The sequence below is a fragment of the Theropithecus gelada genome, chromosome 2 (genome assembly GCF_003255815.1).
Source record: "Theropithecus gelada isolate Dixy chromosome 2, Tgel_1.0, whole genome shotgun sequence".
NCBI classification, from domain to species: Eukaryota; Metazoa; Chordata; class Mammalia; order Primates; family Cercopithecidae; genus Theropithecus; species Theropithecus gelada.
The window spans coordinates 48,007,424-48,028,638 of NC_037669.1; the positions used below are offsets into that span (position 1 = coordinate 48,007,424).

General features: G+C 51.3%; 1 protein-coding gene across 1 annotated transcript in view; it reads left to right on the forward strand.

The window, feature by feature from the left end:
* EEFSEC (eukaryotic elongation factor, selenocysteine-tRNA specific) overlaps nt 1-21,215 on the forward strand; it is a 257,389-nt gene that overhangs the window by 174,987 nt on the left and 61,187 nt on the right. The window contains exon 5 of the mRNA XM_025377818.1: nt 15,617-16,273. Coding sequence (XP_025233603.1) covers nt 15,617-16,273 — 657 coding nt within the window. The remainder of the gene's footprint in view (nt 1-15,616; nt 16,274-21,215) is intronic.

Consider the following 21,215-nt stretch of genomic DNA (forward strand, 5'->3'; position numbering starts at 1 on the left):
ATTGGTGTCTTCAGAGTGCCTAGCTCCTGGGCCCAGCCTGGGGTGTCCTCCTGCTCTCTGGCTGCTGGGCCAGGCACCGCGTAAAGCTTGGATTGCACCTCACACTTTACTGCTTTGCCCTTTTTATTTTGTGGAGAACTGAGAGACTCCCACCATCTCTTTTGCCCACCCGTCTTGGCAGGTAGTACAGCTGTTTCTGTAGGTGGAGGGAAAAGAGAGTCTCCCATCTTGGGCCAGTGACTTCAGCTAGGGGCACCTCGATTTTCTCATGTGGGTTGGGCATTCTGGCTCCTCATCCTATGGTGGTGGCTTCCAGGTGTTGCTGGGGAAGGCGAGACTCAAACCAGCAGTGTGACAGACCCAGCCTGGAGACTCAGAAGTGCTTCTCTTCCTCACAGCACCTGACCCCTCCATTTCCTCCTCTCAGCCCAGGACTGGCCTCCCCCAGAGTCTGCCTCAGAGTAGACTGTCAGTCTGTATTGAGTAAACTGATTGGAACTGGATTCTATTACATTTAATTGACTAGAAAATCTGTCTTTTTATTCTTAAATAGTTAAGTTTTAATCACACAACCAATTCATGAATTTCCTGTAGCAAAAGTGAAACCTTTCAGTTAAGGGAAATGGAGGTCTGTTGCATCACACCCCATCCCGGCCTCCCATCTAGAGGAGATCCTGTTAATTCTTTTGGGTTTATCCTTCCAAACCCTTTTCTATGCACTCTGCTCACAGAAATGCACAGCACTGTTGTGTAAATGTGTGGCATCATATTCTGAGCAGTGTTTGCACTTTCTGGCCATGCCCCACATGGATTCTCAGAGACCTTGCCTCATTACTACACACAGAGCTCCCACACTGCCTGCCCCCAATGTGCGCTTGTCAGTGTGGACACCTCATGTCACACATTGCCATGTCCCCACTGATGGACTTTCAGACTGCTGCCCTGTCTTTGTGAGTATTCCCTGTGCTGTACTGACAATCTTCTTGTGTACACCTGCACACGGCTCTCCTAGGAGGTATCAAGAACTCTGCCTCAGGCCTGCCCTAGCACCTCTCTGCACTTTTCCCATTCCCCCCAAGGTTGTCCCCCTCTCTCCCAATCTCGTTTGTATGTCATTGTCATTCCAGACCCAATTCAGATGTCCTCCTCTCTGCTGGCTCCCTCATAGTACTCAACACATCGTATTCTAAATATGCTTTATACATCTGTCTCCCCAGTGAGTCTGGAGTTCAGAGGACAAGGGCATGGCTTCCCCCACATCCCAAGGCCAGCACATGGCCTGCCATGGAGTAGGTGCTACATGAGCATGTTGAATTAAAGCCAATGGAAGGAATAAGGGAGATGGGCCTTGAAGACTGAGTTCTGGGAAAGATGAGCAGGAGGACATTCCACAAAGATAAACAGCAGGACAGAGGCAGGAAGTGTGCTGGGAGACCAGCCGTGAGCTCGGAGAGCACTGCACAGATGCAGGAGGAAGGCCAGGGGTGAGCACCAGCTAGGGCAGTGAGCACCAGGGCACCTGGAGCCCCGGCAGGTTTCACTGAGGACCTAGCCTGACCCGGGTTATATACCAGGGAAGTGACCTGGCAGTACATGGAGGAGGGGGTGGCTGCTATGGGTATCTGAGCAAGAAGTGAGGCCCGGTGACCAGAAAGAGACTGTGGGTGCGAGGGAGGCGAACTCCGGGATTTGTTGGCTCATGGGCTATGAGAATGTCGCCCATGAGGAAGGAGCCAAAGGCTGAGGCTTGAACCATGAATGAGGGCTGGGGGCCACCACAGTTCACTGAGGACCTGGTACTTACCAGGGCTCAGGGAGACCCTGGGCACATACTGCCTCCTTCAATTTTCACAGAATCCCTGTGGCTAGGGCCTGGTATCCCCAGTCTACTGGTGAAGACACTGAAGTCTAGAAGTTACAGAACTTGCCCACAGCTCAGAGCTGGAGCCACAGCTCCAACCTCAGTGAATCTGGCCCCAAGTCCAGCATGCTCACTGCTGAGAGTGGGCACCCACAGAAGTGGGGCAGGCCTAAGTGGGGTGGGAGGTGAGTGCAGGGGTGATTCTGGCTCTAAACAGAATCACAGTCTAACAGCCATCTTGTGGAGTAGGAGGAGCCCAACCCTCAAGCCACATGTGCCAGCCAGATGGCAGAATGCAGGTGGGCAAGGTCCAGACCATGGGATGGGGTGTGGGGTGCAAATTAGATGCCCTGGTACACCCCAGGACCAAGGAATGGGCCGTAAACCCATTGCATGCCTGCCCTTCCAGCAACTTATAAGGATAACAATGGAATGTCATAAAGCTGTTGTAGTTTCTTGTCCGTAAGGCTAAAGTTGTAATAAACAGAAATTATAAGCAAAAGAATAAACCTAGAGAGAAAGTCAGTTCTTAGGGCCACCACTGCTAACATCCCTTGGATTACAAGGGCTTTTATGCCATATTGGTGGCACGTAGGGAACTGCCCCTCGGGGGTGGGGCTGGCCTTGTGGGGGCTCCGAGCCTTGTATCCAGTGTCCACTGAGGCCCCACAGCACCGTGCCAGGTGAGAGTGCCTCACCATTTTATAGGGATTGACAATGTAGATGGCATTCTTTTTTTCTTTGATCTACCTCAAGAAATAGTGGCAGGTTGAATTTGGAAATACATCCCAGACCTAGCAGCCCCCTTTTGCAGCCACCTCAGTCCCTGGGATTTGGGCTTGGAATGGGATAACCTGTGTCTCAGGAGGCTCGCAGTGGCAACTCAGCTCAATTGGGTGACTGAGTCCCAGTGTGATCCTTGGCACCCCCCTCTCACCCTCCTCGCTCACTGTCACAGTGATCATTTTGTTTTCTTCTTCCCTATTTCTTCTTATCATTACTGTCATGGGCCTGAATGCCTTCAACTGCTCCCCCTTCAGCACCAACGGAGGGAGAGTAAGGCCCAGGCTCAGCTGCTGAGCAGCTTCCCTGGGGCCCCTGTCTCTGCCCTTAGCTTGCTGGTCACACCTTGTCTGGCCTTGCTGATGCTCTGGTGCCAGCAGCCACAGGCTGGTGCTCCTGTAGGGTGTGAGTCCAAGTGATATTGCCCCTGCACAGCTGCACTGGGGTGCAGGAGATCATCAGTTGAGTCTGACGTACGTTCCTGAGCATGCTTCTCTGTGCCAAGGAAAGAGATTAGTGCCACCCAGCCCCCACCCCCACCCCCGCTGATGTTCTCAGTCTGGACAGGAGGCAGGAGCTAAAGGGATGGCTACATAGCAAATGTCAGAGGTAAAGTGGGGGTCAAGTGGTGGGGACTGTGGGGGCCGAGGTGGGTGGGCAGCATGGCCTGCTCTAGCTGGAGTAAGGCTGGAAGGACAAGGAGGGGCCTGGCAGTCAGGAAGCCAGCTCTGCCCAGGCACAGGGCTGGGAGGCACCATCAGGCATCTAGGCCATGAGTTGGACTTGGCCCAAGCATAGGGTGCTGAGGGCAGTGCTGAAGAGTGCTCAGGAGCCAGCCAGATGGCCACAGGCCTATGTGACCATCCAGCAGCCTGCCCTGAGGAGTGGGAGCTGTGGGAGCCACACATAGGAGGGATATGGCCAGTGCTGGGCTTTCATAAACCTGGCTGAAGGACAGGGTAGCCCTGGAATTGTGGGGATCTTTCTGTCCACCTTGGATCCATTCCTTTAAGACCCAGACCCACCTGGGCTCTTTACTCAGGTCCAGGGCCCACAGGTGAGGTCCTGTTCGCTACTCCATGGCGGTGATGGCTTTTCTGGCTCAGCCCTGAAAACAGAGCTAGATCCCTTGGCTTACCTCCTAAGGATTCCTTACCCCCTAAAAAGCCCAGGGATGTCATTAAAAACAAAGTCTCAGTTGTATAGAAAACAGAAGAATCCAGCGTTGTTGTAATTCATTTAAAGTTTTATGGGATGACAAATACATGGGGTGGCTGGGAGGAGGGGCGTAAAGCTCCCTCGTGAAGCTCCCTGGTAGGCCCCTTGTCACTTTTATGGTTTTCCATTGTTGCAGCGACTGGGAGGTTAATCACGAGGGTTTGTTTGTAACATCACCACGGATGGGCAGGGGCCTTTGCTGGGCCACGTGGTAGAAAGCCAGATCATTCTCTTCCTCCCAGAGTGCACCCCATGTGGCAGGCACTGTGCTGGGGATCAGTGGTGAGCAAAATAAACCCAGCCTGTCTATCCAGGGCTGTCTGCCCAGCGGGGGAGACATCCAGGAAACAACAGAGCTCATAGGCACACGCTGGACAGATGCTAACGGGTTACAGGGCTTGAGGAACATCCTGGTCTGCCTGGAGACTCTAGAGCAGGTGTCGTGAGCTGGTCGGGAGACCCCTGAGGTCTCAGAGTGGGTGGGATTCAGCTGGGTACAGAGTGCCACAGGGGTGAGGAGAGCTGGGCAGGGTAGCAGTGTTCCCATGGGACTCCGGGTAACGCTGGCCATGCTGTGTGCAAGGGCCTTACTGACACTTGGGAATCCAAGCCCAGCCTGGGCACAAGGGGGTAGGGGCAGGGATCAGATGGACAGACAGTCATCTCTGATCTGTAGGTGACTGTGCCCAGCAGCCTTTCTCATGGCTATGCAAGAATACCTGCACACTGGTCTTCCTGGTGCCCACCACAGTGGACAATTGGTGTTTTGTCTGAGGCCTCATGGGATTTTTGGATAGAAGAGACTCCTGCCCAGCACAACTCCCCATCATGTGGAGGGGCCCTGAAGGACCAGGCCAGGTGGGCAGAGCAGTGTCTCAGGGGCTGCCAGGAACCCATGTTTGGTAGGGTTCCAAAGGCAGCAGAGCCCAGGAGGAGAGCCCAATGAGCACGAATAGCAGGGTGCCTAGACCTCCTCCACCCCTTCCCTGCTTCCTTAGTGCATTTCCTCTCTTTCCCCCTTCCTCAGTGCATCTCCCCTCTTCCCCGCTTTCTCAGTGCATCTCCCCTCTTCCCCCCTTCCCCAGTGCATCTCCCCTCTTCCCCCCTTCCCCAGTGCATCTCCCCTCTTCCCCCCTTCCCCAGTGCCTCTCCCCTCTTTCCCCCTTCCCCAGTGCATCTCACTTCTTCCCCGCTTCCTCAGCGCATCTGCCCTCTTTCCCCCTTCCTCAGCACATCTCCCCTCTTGCCCCTTCCTCAGTGCATCTCACCTCTTCCCCTCTTCCTCTGTGCATCTCCCCTCTTCCCCCCTTCCTCAGAAATCTCCCCTCTTCCCCCTTCCTCAGTTCATCTCCCCTCTTCCCCCCTTTCTCAGTGCATTTCCCCTCTTTCCCCCTTCCCCAGTGCATCTCCCCTCTTCCCNAATGCATCTCCCCTCTTCCCCCTTCCTCAATGCATCTCCCCTCTTCCCCCTTCCTCAATGCATCTCCCCTCTTCCCCTTCCTCAATGCATCTCCCCTCTTCCCCCCCTTCCTCAATGCATCTCCCCTCTTCCCCCTTCCTCAATGCATCTCCCCTCTTCCCTCTCCTTCCTCAATGCATCTCCCCTCTTCCTTCTCCTTCCTCAATGCATCTCCCCTCTTCCTTCTCCTTCCTCAATGCATCTCCCCTCTTCCCTCCCTTTCCTCAGTGCATCTCCCCTCTTCCCCCCTTCCTCAATGCATCTCCCCTCTTCCCCCACTTCCTCAATACATCGCCCCTCTTCCCTCCCCTTCCTCAATGCATCCCCCTTCCTTTCTTCCCTTCTCCTCCATGCATGTCCCCTTCCTAAAGAGTTGTGTGGGGTTCAGAATTGCGTCACTGAGCGCCTGGCTCACATAGTGGCTGAGGTACATGCACTTTGCCACCCCTAGGAGTTGTGGGTGGAACACTAGATGTTGGAGAGACTCCAGAGACCCCCTTCTAGGAGGGGCTTGTTCCTGGTCATTTGAAACTGCCCACTAAGATAGCAATGGGTCAGCATGCCTTATCTATCAGACTGCAAAAATTTTAAAGCCTACAGCCTCAGGTGCTGGGGAGGGTGTGGAGAAGAGGTTATTTCTTGTACTGCTGGTGGTAGTGTAACCAGCCACTTTAGAGAAAAATCTACAAGACCTAGTAAAACCGAAACTGTGTCCCACAACACTACAGTTTCTCATCCAGATATCTATGCTAGAAAACCCCTATGTATATATACGATTTGATGCATAAAGAAATGACCACTGTGAAATCATTCTAGTAGTATAAATAGCAACTCACATGTCCATTAAGGGTATGGATAAATTACAGGTAGAGCTTTTATGTAAAGAAATACTATACAACTGTCAAAAAAAGAATACCATATATATGTTATTGTATGTTTTTTGACAGCTGTATATATGTGTGTGTATATATATGCACATGTTATATACACATACATGTGTATGGTAGTATACATAGGTATATACACACAAATATGAATAGATGTCACCAATATATTGCTGCAGGAGGGAGGCAAGTAGTAAGTTAACCACAAACATGATGCCACTGTATACGCTAATAAGTCTATACAAGTTGAATGTCCCTTATCCAAAATGCTTGGGACCAGAAGTGTTTCGATTTCAGATTGTTTTGGATTTTGGAATATCAGCATGATATACTTAACAGGTTGAGCATCTGAAATCCAGAAATCCAAAATCCAAAGTGCTCCATTGAGCATTTTTTATTTTTGTGACGGAGTCTTGCTCTGTCACCCAGGCAGGAGTGCAATGGCACAATATCGGGTCACTGCAACCTCCGCCTCCTGGGTTCAAGTGATTCTCCCACCCCAGCATCGCGAGTAGCTGGGATTACAGGCACCCACCATAATGCCCGGCTAATTTTTATACTTTTGTAGAGATGGGATTTCACCATGTTGGCCAGGCTGGTCTTGAACAGGTGACCTGAGGTTCCCTCTCGCAGCCCCAGAGGTGGTACTGGGGAGCTGGGATCTCAACCTGCAGGGGCGGCACTGCTCTGTCCTCATGCACAGCCCTAGGTTTGACTTCTTGTGTGTGAGATGTGATTAAATGCATTAGGCAGGGGAAAATGTCTTATCTTTACCCAGCCTAGGTGGAAGAAGAGGGAGAAATAAGAGCAGCCAAATTGAAACCTTATTAAACAAAATTGGTTAGGTCTGATGGAGCCAAACCTAGACTGATCTTTAAAAGCTTATTTCATTTTTCCCCTCCAGTCTGAACCTCTTTGAATTGAAGTAACTGATCCTGCTGTAAGCTTATTAGTGTCAAACCTTGTGTGTTTCTTTTCCTGTCCGATTTACAATGATGAAGTTGCAAGGTCCCAACCCTAGCCCTTGGCACAACCAGGAGCTTCCAGGCTCATTAGTGGAACAAAATGGATAATAGAGGTCCAATCTTATTATAGTTGGTACATTATTACAAAATCTCTGCACGTCGGAAAGGCTGCTAAGCACAAGTCTGTTACCTACTTCACTCAAGCATCTGTTGATTCTGTAAAATGCTGGAGGGACGCCCCCCCAACACTGCTGTTCCTTTACAGTTTGTTGTGATGGTGTGGGCTGTCCATTTCTTACCTGACAGAAGGAGTGCCCATGTTAGTGACATCGCTGTGCTGAATTGTGTTTCATCTTGGACCTCTGTGGTGGAGTGAGTGTGTCTTTGTGGTGTGATGTAGTAAGAGAATATGTGCTTCAATGACAGGCAGATTGCACGCTTTGAATAAATGTCTTAACCTCTGGGGGCTTCAATTTCCTTGTCTGTAACGTGAGATCATCATTAGCCACTGTCATTAGAAGTGAATGGAATCAGGTGTGTAAAGATTTTCCCCATCATAGGTATCCAGCTCTTCTCAGTCTTCCGTATCGGCCCTGTGGTAACATAATGCAGCTCGTGTGCATGTCAGGTGAGTGCTTACTATTTCATGCAAGATGCTGTGGAGAACAGAGATGAGCACAGGATGACTCTACCTCAAACTGTTCCTGCTGGACGCTTTCGGTAGCCTCAGAAAGTGCATGGTAGAGGGAGACCAGATCATGCTGGGCACACTACCATGCAGAATCCTCAAAACACCAGAAAACTAAGTTGCAGACAGTCGAAAAGCCAGAAGGAGTATCGAGCTCATCGGGCCTGGGAGCAGTCAGAAGGGGGTGTTCATTTGTTCTCTCATCCACTTGATCAGCAAACTGGGCATATTGTGCTACCCAAAAACAGGAAACATGAAAGGCTGGGAGGGAGGGATGCAGCTGAGAGTTAGCTCTGAAAACTCCGTGGGCTGGTCCAGCAGGGAGAGGGCTGCTGCTGACCTTCCCCAGGGCAGCTGCCAGCCTGAGCTTCCAGGTGAGACAGCCTAGACTGAACCTGCCTCTGCCACACCTGAGTCTCAAGGCAGGACTCACTCTCCTGGGCTTTGCTTCCTCACCTGGGAAAGGGGGCTCATCTCACTTGCCCGTTGGCATTGATGTGGGAGTCATGGTGGTGGCGTGGAGTCCCCTGTCTTGAGTCTTCCCTCTCTGCTCCTTCCCCAGGAGCCATCTTTTTGGGCTCAGTCTGTGTGGGCTCTACACAGTCGATCACTCAGGAGCCACAGCTGCCTGCTGCCAGCACCCTGACTGGCTGAGCCCCGAGCCTGGCAGGGCAGGGTGTGGTTCTGCTTAACTGTCGGAGCCGAGGATGTGGAACATCAGGCCTGCCTTGCAGTCCCAGCGTTTATTGTCCCAAGTCTCAGCCTATTTGTTTTGTGACCTTGGAGACATCAAAAACCTCTGTTTCTTCATCCATAAAATTGAATGTCAAAATATTGACCCGCCTGTGGGGTTTTTTATGAAGAATAACTGACCCAGAGGATGGCAAAGCTTCTTTGTTAATCAGAAAGGACCAAACTGCTTAGCAAGCATGAACTTGAGTTTTAAAAAGTGTTTGCTTGGTTGATGTGTTCCTCCCTCCCTCCTTCCTCAGAAGTGCTTGGTGCTGGAGGGATGGGAAGGATGTGAGGGAGAGCCTCTGCAACCACCCATGCCCTCTGGGGAGCTGGGCTCAGGGAACAGGCCTCCTAGGGGCCACCCTGGTGGTATAGGGCAGCAGCGCCTCTCCCCATTCCGCCTCCCAGCCTTCTCTGCTGCCCTTCTCACTGCGTACCCTGCCTGGGACACTGGGGGCCCCTGGGCAGCAGGCCCCAGCCCTATCCTCCCATTTGGTAGACTCTTTACCCTTGGGGTTTTGTGGAGCCTCCAAGGGCCTGGCCAGCTCCAGGCCCACCCTGTTCCTGCAACTGTGGATGTGGAGCTCAGGCCCAGGAGGAGCTCCCCAAGAGAGGACCCATGTGGCTTGGCTCCTTTCAGTTACTCTTCCCACTTGCATTGAGGCCTCCCACATTCCAGGCATAGCGCTGGGCACTGCAGATAGAAATGGAAAAAAACAAAGCAAAGCCTGGTCCTCATGGAGGTTCCATTCCAGTGCGGGAATGACAGCCAGTGAACAAAGGGATGCCAAGTGGTGGAAAGCTCTATGATGAAAAACCAAGTGGGCAAAGTGCTACAGAGTGGCAGGGATAGGCCAGTGCCTATCTCTCGCTGGGTGACTGAGGAGGGGCTCTGATACAGTGGCATCCAAGCAGGGATGGGAAGGAAGTAAGGAAGAGAGAAACTGCAGGTGCAGAGGTCCTGAGGCGGGAGCATGCCTGGCACATTCAGGGAATGGGAAGCAAGGCCCACATGACTGAAGGGATGTGAACAGTGGGTCGGGGGTCACAGCAAATAAAGTCAGAGACATCATGGGGGCTGGGTTGTGTGGCCTTGTGAGTCCTGGAAAGGACTTCAGCTTTTACAGAGTGAGATGGGAGGCCAGTGGAGAGCCTGGAGGCAAACCCCAGGGTCACATCATCTGTGTTCTTCCAAGAACAGGAAGAACAGGCTACGGAGAACAGGCTCTTGGAAGAACAGGCTGCGGGGGAGAGGGCAACAGTCCAAGCCAGGTGAGGCTGGGACCAGGGCAGGCAGTGCAGGGACAGGAAGGGGTCAGGCACTGGACCTGCTTGGATGATAGAGCCGACCCTATCTCCCGATGGCTGGTTACGGCTACGAGAGGACAAGGAGAGTCTGGGTGGGTGGAAGTCCCGGCTTTTCCCCTCACATCGTAGCGTTGCCGTAGAGAAAGAGAAGACTGAAGGAGACTTTAGGTTCTGGGCGTAGTAAGCTGGGATGCCTATCAGCCATTCAAGGAGGCAGCTGGGTGTTAGTCTGTATGCTCCCAGCTCCAGTCTTCACCTCCCCTGGAACTCAGACATCTGTGTCTCTCCGGCAGCCTCAGAGATAGCTCCCACTTGCAGAGCTCCCATCTCCCCTCCCCTGAAGCTGGCTCCTCCCTGCTCCCACCTAGCATGAGGCAGATCCTCAAACTAGAAACCTGGGAGCTGTTCTTTACACATTAGCTGTTCTTTACACACCAGCTGTTTTCACACCAGTCTCTCCTCGTCCCCACATCTAGTCTGTCACCACCAAAATATGTCTTGAACTCTGAGTATCTTCCTTGCTAATTTCCATGTTTCCTTTCTTATTTCTCCACCTCCCCTGAATCTGTTCCCCAAACTGTGTAGCTAGTTTGCATCTTTTAAAATCGCAAACTGGCAGTGTCATTCTTCTGCCATCCCCCGCGCCCCACCACTGGTGTCTTCCTTGTGCTTTGTCCCATGGCAATGGTGGCTGGCCTATGTCTCCAACCTGCTGTCTCCCTGGGCCACCCCACCCCAGCCAACCCTGCCACCCGCAGTTCCATTGGGGGCCTGGTTCTTTCCCTGCCCAGGGCCTTAGGCCTGCTCTGCTCTTCCCTCTGCCTGGAATCCCTGTGGGTGGTTCGTTACCCATCTGCTCTTGGCCCCAATGTCACCTCCTCAGGGAAGTCCTCCCTGACTACCCACAATGAATTAGGTCTCCCAGTTGTTCGCTCTCATGGAACCTCGTCCTTTTTTCTCATAGTACCTCCCACAGTTTTGTAATTCCTCATGTATTCAGTGGTGATCTAATTAACATCTTTCTTCCTTAGCCGCCAGCAGACTTTATAGAACCCAACTGTCTAAAACTGTTTTGCTCATGCTGCTGGCATTCCAGGGCCTGGGCCTGGTACCTGAGAGAAGGTTGCTACCCACGTGTTGAGAGAATGTGTGTGTGCCACCTCAGCTGCGCTCTGTGGACATTAGCAAATGTTTGAGGAGTGAGTTATTCAGTAGATGGAGAGAGGCCCTCAAAGTTGGCTAGAAGATAAATGACTGAAAGGAAAGTCTGTTTTTCTCATTCTTAGGTTGGTAAAATTATCTACTTTTCTTTATCTCTGGTGTTCTAAATGGGTCTTCTGTTCTGAAGCATCCCTCAATGAGCGTGGGCTTGCTGACCACCCCGTGTGGCGATGCTGTCTACATGCGCCTGTGAGAACCCACAGGAGTGCCACGCCGCCCTGTCCCCATCTTTATCTGCTTCACAATTTCCTGTCTAGGCCCTTAAAATCTTGATTTGCACAGTTATTTATCTTTGTGCTCTTCATGGTGCCCTGGTAAGGCATTCTTTATGATTTCAGTCCTGAGAACACAAGCCCTGTTGAAAAGAGAACATGCTTTGAATGAAGCCGGCTTGGCGTTCAGCTTGATAGGGAGGAGGAGCGGGAGGGGGCGTCAGGGCAGCATGAGGCCCCTGGCCGCCCTCTCTCACAGGAAGGCTCATAAACACAAGGATCTCGCTCAAGCCCCGGCAGGTCTGGAATCTCAGCTCGGTGCTTTGCCAGGTATGGTTTTGCCACAAGGGGCATTTCTCTTTCAGAACCTGATGCAGTCATTCTCTTCAGAGGGGCTGGGCATTTATCTAGACCTGTCACAACCAGGTTTCTCAGCAGCCCCTGTGCTGGGCACTGAGGATGCAGCATAGGGAGAGCACAGTCCTTGTTTTGGGATTTAGAAGGGAAGAGATACACATTTGATAGGCCAAAATTAAGAAATCTGGCAGTGCCAAATGTTAGAGCAGATGTGTATCAATGGGGTGTCTTGGGCCTTGTTGGTAGAAGTTGATTTATCTACCTAGCAAAGTTGAACACCCACTCACCCTGCAATCCAGCAGTTCAACTCCAGGAAGTGTGTCCTTGAGAAACCCTTGCACATGTGCCCATGCAGGATCCTTGTAACAGAAGAAATTCATTGCAGCATTTTCCAGCAAAGAACTGGAAACACCCCCAGTGCACATCAATAGGAGCCCAGGTTGTGCTAAATACACAGGGTGCAGCAGATGGCATCGGCAGCAAATGAGCTGCAGGTGCACGCACCGTGTGCACAGAGTTTTAGTATCATAACTGGCACGATGCCTCATTCATACAGTTTAGAAACTTATACAACAAAGCAAATTACTGATTAGGAATGTGTACTACATATGTAGTGAGCCGCTACACAATCATACACACGTGTGTATAAAAAGAAAGGGTACTGTGCGCCAAATTCAAGGCAACGGCTCCCTCCCGCTGGCGCAAGTGGGAGAGCTGGGTGGGGAGGACCCCACAGGTAGATATGAGTTATCGATAATGTAGTTCAGGGGCAGAGGGGGCAGTGAGCTCATGCGTGTTAAGTATATGATTGAAATCTGTCGGCACACAGAGGCAGGGGCTGACCTGTAAAGTAGTGGTGACCAAACAGTGAGTCAGGTTCCGGTGGTCAGCTGTGTCTGGAGTTATCAGGGAAGCTCTTCTAGGAGGTCTGTGGGAGCAGGGGTTAGGGATGAATGGGAATTTGCCAGTGGAAGAAATCCCAGGGAGCAGCCACAGAGGCAAAGCACAGAGACATTCAGAAGCACAGCGTTTACAAGGAATCATTCAAGAGTCCCTTGGCTACGGTTTCAGGGTTGGGGAGAATGTGGGGCCGAAAAGGCTGTGGAGTTGGGCTGTGTGGTGGAGGCTTCCTGGTGGCTGGGCTAAGGAGTGGGGGCTCAGCCCTGTGAGTGAGGCTTTTCAGCACATTGCCTTGTGGGGCGGTGACAGGGTTACCTGGAGACCCCCGCCCATCACAGGGAGTCCCCATAGAATTCCAGCTGACCAGAGGATCTTCCTACTCATGGCAGAACCATGAAAAGCTTTGAAAGCCATGAGGTAGACGATGGGAGCCCACATAGGAGCTGGTGACAAATAATTGCTTTATCAGAGAAACGTTTTAGAAAGCCGCACAGGCTGCTGCAGGCGCCTGGGAGGGAAGAGTTGTGACCTGGGCCCCACCTCACTGGGCAGACAACGCTTAGTGTAAGATGATACTCTCCAGTGACTCTGAGTAATGTTCCCAAAAATCTCATTCTCCCATTGCCTTTTCAGACCATTTCAGAGATGTTTTCTGTTTCTTTGTGATTGATCTTGGCTGTGGCTTTTGACACTGTGCGTCTCACTTTCTCTGCCCCCTGACCTCTGGTTAGGTAGTTAATGATCTTTAAACAAACACTTGAGTATTATGGCTCTCCAGGAAAGGTCCTGGGCTCATGGGCCATTAGCAACACACTCTCCCTTTATCCAGGGAGAAAATGAGTGTTCGCACACCCCGACTTGGTAGACAGGGATGCTTGCGACCTAAGTGTCAACGTTCTCTTTAGTTTAACTATTTTTGATGGCAGGTTTTCTGAAATACGTTACATATTTCTCTGCTTCATTAAAAATCCATGAATACAGTTTCCTCTCATCTCAGAGAGAGTGGATCATAGGTAGGAATGTTCATTCATTTCAGGAACTTTTATTGGAGACTTTTCTATGTCTGTTCCTGATTTACAAACTGTGAATGCAGGAATCTGCCCAGTATAGTAGTCAGTGATATTTTAGAAACAGAGATAAGATCAGGTTACTCCTTTGCCTAAACTCCTCCAGTGACTTCCGGGCCTTGCACTCTACTGTGGGGCCCAAGCCTTGACCTCTGTATTAGTCCATTTTCACGCTGCTGATAAAGACATACCTGAAACTAGGTAATTTATTTTAAGAAAAAAAGAGGTTTAATGGACTCACAGTTCCACGTGGCTGAGGAGGCTTCACAATCATGGTGGAAGGCAGAAGGCATGTCTTACATGGCACCAGGCAAGAGAGAGAATGAGAGCCAAGTTAAAGGGGTTTCCCCTTATAAAACCATCAGATCTAGTGAGACTCATTCACTACCAGTAAGGGGGAAAGCATCCCCACAATTCAATTATCTCCCACTAGGTCCCTCCCACAACACGTGGGAATTAAGAAAGCTACAATTCAAGATGAGATTTGGGTGGGGACACAGCCAAACCATATCAACCTCCCTCCCTGCTGTCTCCCTCCCAACACTTGCTGCAGCCCTCCTGCCTCTGTGTATTCCCAGACTCACCAAGCTACTGCCCTCTTAGGGCTTGCGCTTATCAGTTCCCCCATTTAGAGCTGTCTTTCTTTGGGTCTTCACACAGCCACCTGCTTCTTTTTTTTTTTTTTTTTGAGACGGAGTCTCGCTCTGTCACCCGGGCTGGAGTGCAGTGGCCAGATCTCAGCTCACTGCAAGCTCCGCCTCCTGGGTTTACGCCATTCTCCTGCCTCAGCCTCCCGAGTAGCTGGGACTACAGGCGCCCGCCACCTCGCCCGGCTAGTTTTTTGTATTTTTTTAGTAGAGACGGGGTTTCACTGTGTTAGCCAGGATGGTCTCTATCTCCTGAGCTCGTGATCCGCCCGTCTCGGCCTCCCAAAGTGCTGGGATTACAGGCTTGAGCCACCGCGCCCGGCCAGCCACCTGCTTCTTATGCTAAGGTCTTAGCTCAAACTCACTTCTGCGAGACCTTCACCCCACCCAGGCCTTCTCTATCACATCACCCTGCATTGTTTTCTTTACAGCATATGTTGTCTGTAAAATATATATATATAAAAATATATATTACATGCATGTAATTTATTTATTAATTTTGTATTGATATGAATTGAATTAATATATATAAATTTTCCTATATAGGTAATTTTGTTGTTGCTGTTGTTTCTAGATACTAAGCTCTTTGGAAACAAAGATCACTGTATTTCTTCCCCTAGAACAGTGCCTGGCACACAATAGGCACTCTGGGAATATGTGTTGAATGAATGAAGAGAGTTCCTGCCCTAGGCTACCCACAGGCCAGCAGGCAGCAGATACACAATAGACAGTGACCGTGTAGCAGGCTGTGGGGTTCAGAAGGGCTGGGTTACCACTAAGGAGTCAGGGACAAGTTCTGCCACTGGGAGTTGGGGCAGGCTTTCCAGAGCAATGGTGTTTGTCCTGGGCTTTAGAGGGCAGATGGGCACAGCTTGGCCGGCTAAGCAGCTGGGGAGGCCATTCTTGGGGGAGGAGGCAGGCAAACCTGGACAGAGGGCTGGAAAATGCTGGCGTGATTGATGGAAGGGAGGAACTTGGAGGGACTGGAGCCTGGATTGGAGCCGGGGTGAAGGGAACTAAGGTAGTCAGAGATTTGGCTGCTGTGAACCCTGCCTTCCTCCCGGAAGAACAGTGAGACTTGGAGAGTGGGGCCCTGGCCCTCCTTTGCTGGCGGCCCTCAGCCTTGTGCTTCCAGTGTGGTACCTGCTCTGATCCAGGAGAGTGTACCTGGGCCCCAGACCCACCTTGGCTGGTCCTCATGGTGCCTGCAGGTGGTGGTAAGCACAGGATTCTCTAGCTGCAGCTCCCCTCTCCTCCCCACAGCCCCAAGGCTTGTTGGTTTCATCTGCTCTCTTGCTTGCTCCCCATCAGGTGGTGAAGAAGGTGAAGTCCATGCAGATGTTTCACATGCCCATCACTTCAGCCATGCAAGGAGACCGGCTGGGCATCTGCGTCACCCAGTTTGACCCCAAGCTGCTGGAGCGTGGGTTGGTGTGTGCCCCTGAGTCCCTGCATACTGTCCATGCGGCCCTCATCTCTGTGGAAAAGATACCGTATTTCCGAGGGCCCCTGCAAACCAAGGCCAAGTTCCACATTACAGTGGGCCATGAAACAGTCATGGGCCGGTTGATGTTCTTCAGCCCTGCTCCAGATAACTTTGACCAGGAGCCTATACTGGACTCTTTCGACTTCTCTCAAGAATACCTCTTCCAGGAGCAGTACCTATCCAAGGATTTGGCACCAGCAGTGACAAACAATGATGAGGCCGACAAGAAGGCCAGCCAGGCCACAGAGGGCCATTGTCCTCGGCAGCAGTGGGCCCTGGTGGAGTTTGAGAAGCCCGTCACCTGCCCTCGGCTGTGCCTGGTGATTGGCTCCAGGCTAGATGCGGACATTCACACCAACACGTGCCGGCTAGCCTTCCATGGCATCCTGCTCCATGGGCTGGAGGACAGGAACTATGCTGACAGCTTCCTGCCCAGGCTGAAGGTGTACAAGCTGAAGCACAAGCATGGCCTCGTGGAGCGGGTGAGCATGCCTTTGCTTGGCCCCACACCCCTTTCCTTCTTGCTCGGGCAGCCGGGATCCATGGCCTGACATCTGTGATTAGAGCCAGAAAGGCCCTCAGAGACCTTCTGGTGCCAACCTCTAGTTTCTGGACAAGGCATCTGACGCCCAGAATGGTCAAGTGGCCACAGTTCTCTCAGCTGGTCAGTCACAGAGCCAGTGCCAGCACCTAGGCAGGGGGACCTCCACTGTACCCAACCCCACCTGGTTCTCCCACCCCTGCTTATTTATGTGATAGATGTGGCCCCCATGGGTCTGAGCAAGTCTGGGCTCCCCCACAGCCAGTGCCAGATGGCAGCAGTTAGCACTGGCCTCCCTGGCCTGCTGCCCTGACCAGGCCCCACTCTCTTGCGCTTGGTGGGCACTGTACCTCCATCCGGCTGGGCTCTGCCCACATGCCCCTACAAGCTGCTCATGTCCAGGGGGAAACACTGCCCATCAGTGGTGCCAGGCCAGGTCTTTCCTCACCTGTAGACTGAGGGGAAGGGGCTAATGGTGGCCAGGTCTTTCCTCACCTGTGGACTGAGGGGAAGGGGCTAATGGTGGCCAGGTCTTTCCTCACCTGTGGACTGAGGGGAAGGGGCTAATGGTGGCCAGGTCTTTCCTCACCTGTGGACTGAGGGGAAGGGGCTAAGGATGCCAGAGAGCAAAAGGAAGGAAGGTACAGGAAGCTGACACAGTGGGAGGTCCAGCGCTGGCTACCTAGGGTGCCTGAAGTTCACCATCACTGGATGCAGGCTTTAGGTATGTAAGTGAGCCAGTCTAGTTGAGGTAGGATGAGGCCCTGGCTGTGCCTTGCTGGGTGGCCCTTGGCCTTGTGCTTTCAGGGTGGTGCCTGCTCTGTCCCAGGAGACTCAGACTGGGCCCCAGGCCTCCCTTGGCTGGTCCTGTGGTGCATCAGCACCTGGGCCCGGTGCTGGGTGGGATGGGCCTGCCACTAGGGTGGACAGAACATGGTGGTCTCCCCCAAAGTGGTGGAATCACCTCCTCCCATGGGGCATCCATCCCCAGCAGCTGTCTACACAGCACTGAGTGGGAATCCATGGCCGTCGGGCCTTGAAGGCGGGATGGATGGACAGCCAAACCTCACCGTCTCTTTTGGCTGGCTCCCTGGTGTGGGCCCGAGCGGATCAGCAGTAGCTGTACTGGGACATGACTGAGTTTTGCCTGGCTCGAAGAGCACAGAGTGCTGGCAACCCCACCGTCGGGGGCTCAGGCTCCTAGCAGGAGCCTCAGGGTCTGCCCTGAGGCTTTCAGCAAGCACCTCAGTTCCTCACAGGAACCTAATGAGGTCCCCCAGGCTTAGTGCAGGTGCCAGCACAAATCTGGCCCATCCACAGTGTCACATGTGGTGGGCTTCCATCGCCCACCCTCCACTCCAGGTCTCCGTCCACGGTTTTTCTCCTCTGGGAGAAAAATCCACGGGTTTTCTCGTCTGGGATTCTGTCACTGCAGCCCCTTCCCCTCCCTTTCTCCTTTTCTTAGGTTCTTCTTGGGTGCTCCACCCTGGCCCTCTTCTTTTCCTGCCCCTGTACCTAGACCTGCCCTGAAGTAGGGGATTGAGGAGCAACCCCTTCCTCTCCCTTCCCCAGACCCAGAGCTTGGACCCTTAGCTCTGTGGGGCCGCTGGGGCCTGCTCAGGGCTCCATCAGCCTTAGGCCAGCCCTGAGATGCTGATTGAAGATGAAGGTGATAAAGTGTGTGTCACTCGTTTGTCTAGCCTGATTTATTAGCAGTGTTTGGAGTATAATTATTCTATAGTAAAATATCTATGAGAGAGTATTATCCCAATTGGTGTGGCTCCTGGGTCTAATTGCTCCCACTCAGGCCTGTCAACAGCGGTGCAGCAGTCACTTCCTTTGAGAACTGGGAGGGAGAGTCTGTGAGGAGCAAGTAAACATATGGCCACAGTGACTCATGCCTCCTGAAGGGCTGAGGGAGGGGCCAGGAGACATGCTGACCTATGTCCTGCCCCCAACCTGGGGCATCCCTGGGACCACCAGCATTTTCCTGCTCAGTCCAGGGACCCTGGAAGTGGAAGCACAAGAACTGCAGGCAGTCCACAGAAGCTGAGTCCAAATCCCACATAGACAACCCTGAGCAGAGACAGGCTTCCTCCAACTAGGGACAGCTGCACCAGGTGACTGTGGATATGTGCAGAGGTGAGATCCTGTGAGCCCAGGGCTTTGGTCAGGGAAGAGGGGCTTCCTAAGGCTCCACAACAGAGGAAAGGGCATGGGTGACCAGGCTAGGAGCAGCTCCCTCAACTCGCACCCCCCTGAGGCTCTAGCTGAATGGGCACCTGCCTTAATACTAGGAGCTGGCTGTAGGCTGGGACTTCTGTGCCACATGTTCTCCTCTGGGCCCCAGGGCAGGAATGAGCCTGCCTCCCACCTCCCTCCACCCTGTCACCACTCTATTGATTAAGCATATACTATGTGCCTTTACTAGCTACATACTTTATTTTGAAACCTTTTAATAACCCTAAGGAAGAGGTCATTATTTTTCCTATGTTCATTTTTCCCCAATTAAATCAATTAAATTGTGTGCAAATATTTAGGAAAAGTAATATGTGCACATGGTAAAAAATTTCTAACAAGGCAATAATTATTCAGTGTAAGGAAGTTTTCTTCCTACAAACCCAGGTCCCCTCCCCAAAGGCAGCCAGACTGGAAACCAGCCTGAGAAATGTGAAGTGACCTGCCCAAGGTCACAGGGTAGTAAAGCTGGAGTTTGAATTCAGGACTAGCTGGTCTCTGAGTCATGAAAGTTTCACTTTGTCAGACAGATTCTTGCCCAGTGTGTCAAAAGAGGCTGCGTTCTCTTGAAAAGCTGGAATCTCCTTGATGGGAGACTTTCCTTCCTGGTGAGGTTGAACTTGGAGATCACATAGAGTAGGCTCAAGCCCTTGCTGCACCACAAAACAGCTGTACACCTTGGGCAGCCTTTTAATCTCAATCGCTCGTTCCTTCGAAGGATGGTCTTGACCTCATCAGGTTGTTTTGAAAGAGCCATCATAGCTTGTGGCTTCATATGTAAGAGCCGACTCTCATCAGGTGAAGCAAGAAGGTAGTGTTGCTAGTGCAGCTCATGAGTGATCGGCTGGGCTTGTTCCAAAGGGGCAGCCCTGTTTGCTTTGAGTAGGCCCCAGATCACCCAGAGATTTTCAGATCATCTTGCTTGACCAGGGGCTCAGCCATCTGACAGACTGGTCCAATGTGCAGGCCTGAGCTTTACTCCCAGCCCTACCACCTGCTAGTGTGAAAAGTTGGGCAGGCTGTGAGACTTCCATGTTAAGTGGGAATTTTCACAGTGCTGCACCAGGGTTAGATGAAGGTGAGATGGGGGATTGCACATAAGGTTCTCACATCAGTGCTTGTCTCCTACTGCATCCTTATTGTTTTATCATTATTCATGTTTAAGCTCTTAGAGTCAAAATAATAATGCCTGGAGCGTGGGTCCACTCTTTTCCCTGGGACTCCATTATTTCTCTTTGAAGCACAGGAGCCAATCCCCCTGGTCCCTATCAGGAGCCACCCAGTGTTGGTTGAAGAGGAGGGGTAAGAGTCAGGCAGACTCATGGGTGTGGTTATCCAGTGCAGGGGCCAGAGAAGTGCCCTGTGCTCTTCTTTCCCCACCGTGCTTGGCTAACTAAAAATTCCTGGGCATATCACAGCTACCGGTCAGCTTCCTGGTCATGTCTGTATTCAAAGAAGTTTCTGGGAGATCAGAGAATCTTGAAAAGGTAAAATCTAGTCTCTTAGGCAGAATCTCCACTACCATGGTGAGCCAGTACCCAGCCTTTGCTCTGTGATTCGGGGCAAGGCCAGCACATTACTCCTCAAGCACAGTTAGCCTTCTTAGAACCTGGGCTTGGGCCTCTGAGCTATCTCAGTTCATCACAAAGGGATACCCTGGCACTATACCTATGTGCTGAGTGAGCACTTTCCACTGGGGAGGCTTAAGGCATATAGGCCTTCTGAGCCCATTTCCCATAAAGGCATCCTTCATTCATATATTCAGATGTTTACTGAGTTCCTTTGTTTGTGCCAGGCACTGGGCATACAACAAGATAGACAAAGTTCTTATCTTCGTAGGGGAGGTTGGTAGTGAACAGTAAATTAGACACTTTGTAATATGGTCTAGAAAGAAAATAACAGCATGATGTAAATATGTGATGCTGAGGACAGTTATTGGAAAACAGAAGATGCTAATTTCCAAGCCTCTCCAGACTGTGTTTTTATTTCCTGTGCTCTTTATCACTGGCTCACACTGGAAGGTAGTCAGGTACCCTACCAGTTGTGGCTTAACTCATTAATATTACATAGAGCAAACTAGGGCCCATGGGCCAAACCTAAGCAACTGCTCTTGCCCCAAATCTAATAATCTTAAACAAGCTTATTTTCTCTGGATTCTTCTTTCAGCTGCTTCGATCAAACACAATTTAATTAACTTACTATTGGTAAATGGCTTTCCTTGCTTGGCTGACAAATGAGCCACCCGGAAACCTACTTTGGTTGCAGCCTCATTCTCATTTTTTATTGTTTTGCGTATCTGCTATGATGAAATATACTGTTTTAAGTTTTCTCTTTTTTGACGTTGTTTTTCTGTGAGTTGGGAATATTGTGATGTCAGTGTATCTCGTATTCTGTTAACACAACTAATAACAAACACAGTACTTTGCCATGTAATTTGATAAAATAATAATCCATACCCACTGAGCCTTAAAAGTGTGACATTTGAAGTCCACTTTTCTTGTTTTCATGTGATGGATACGCACCAGTAATAAAACAATAAATAAATAAAATGTGTCACTGGGTGAGGTACTGCAAGTTATAACTATGTTACCACCATCTGTAGTTTACTGAGCACCTCATCAGGTCTCAGACCCAAGTACTCAACT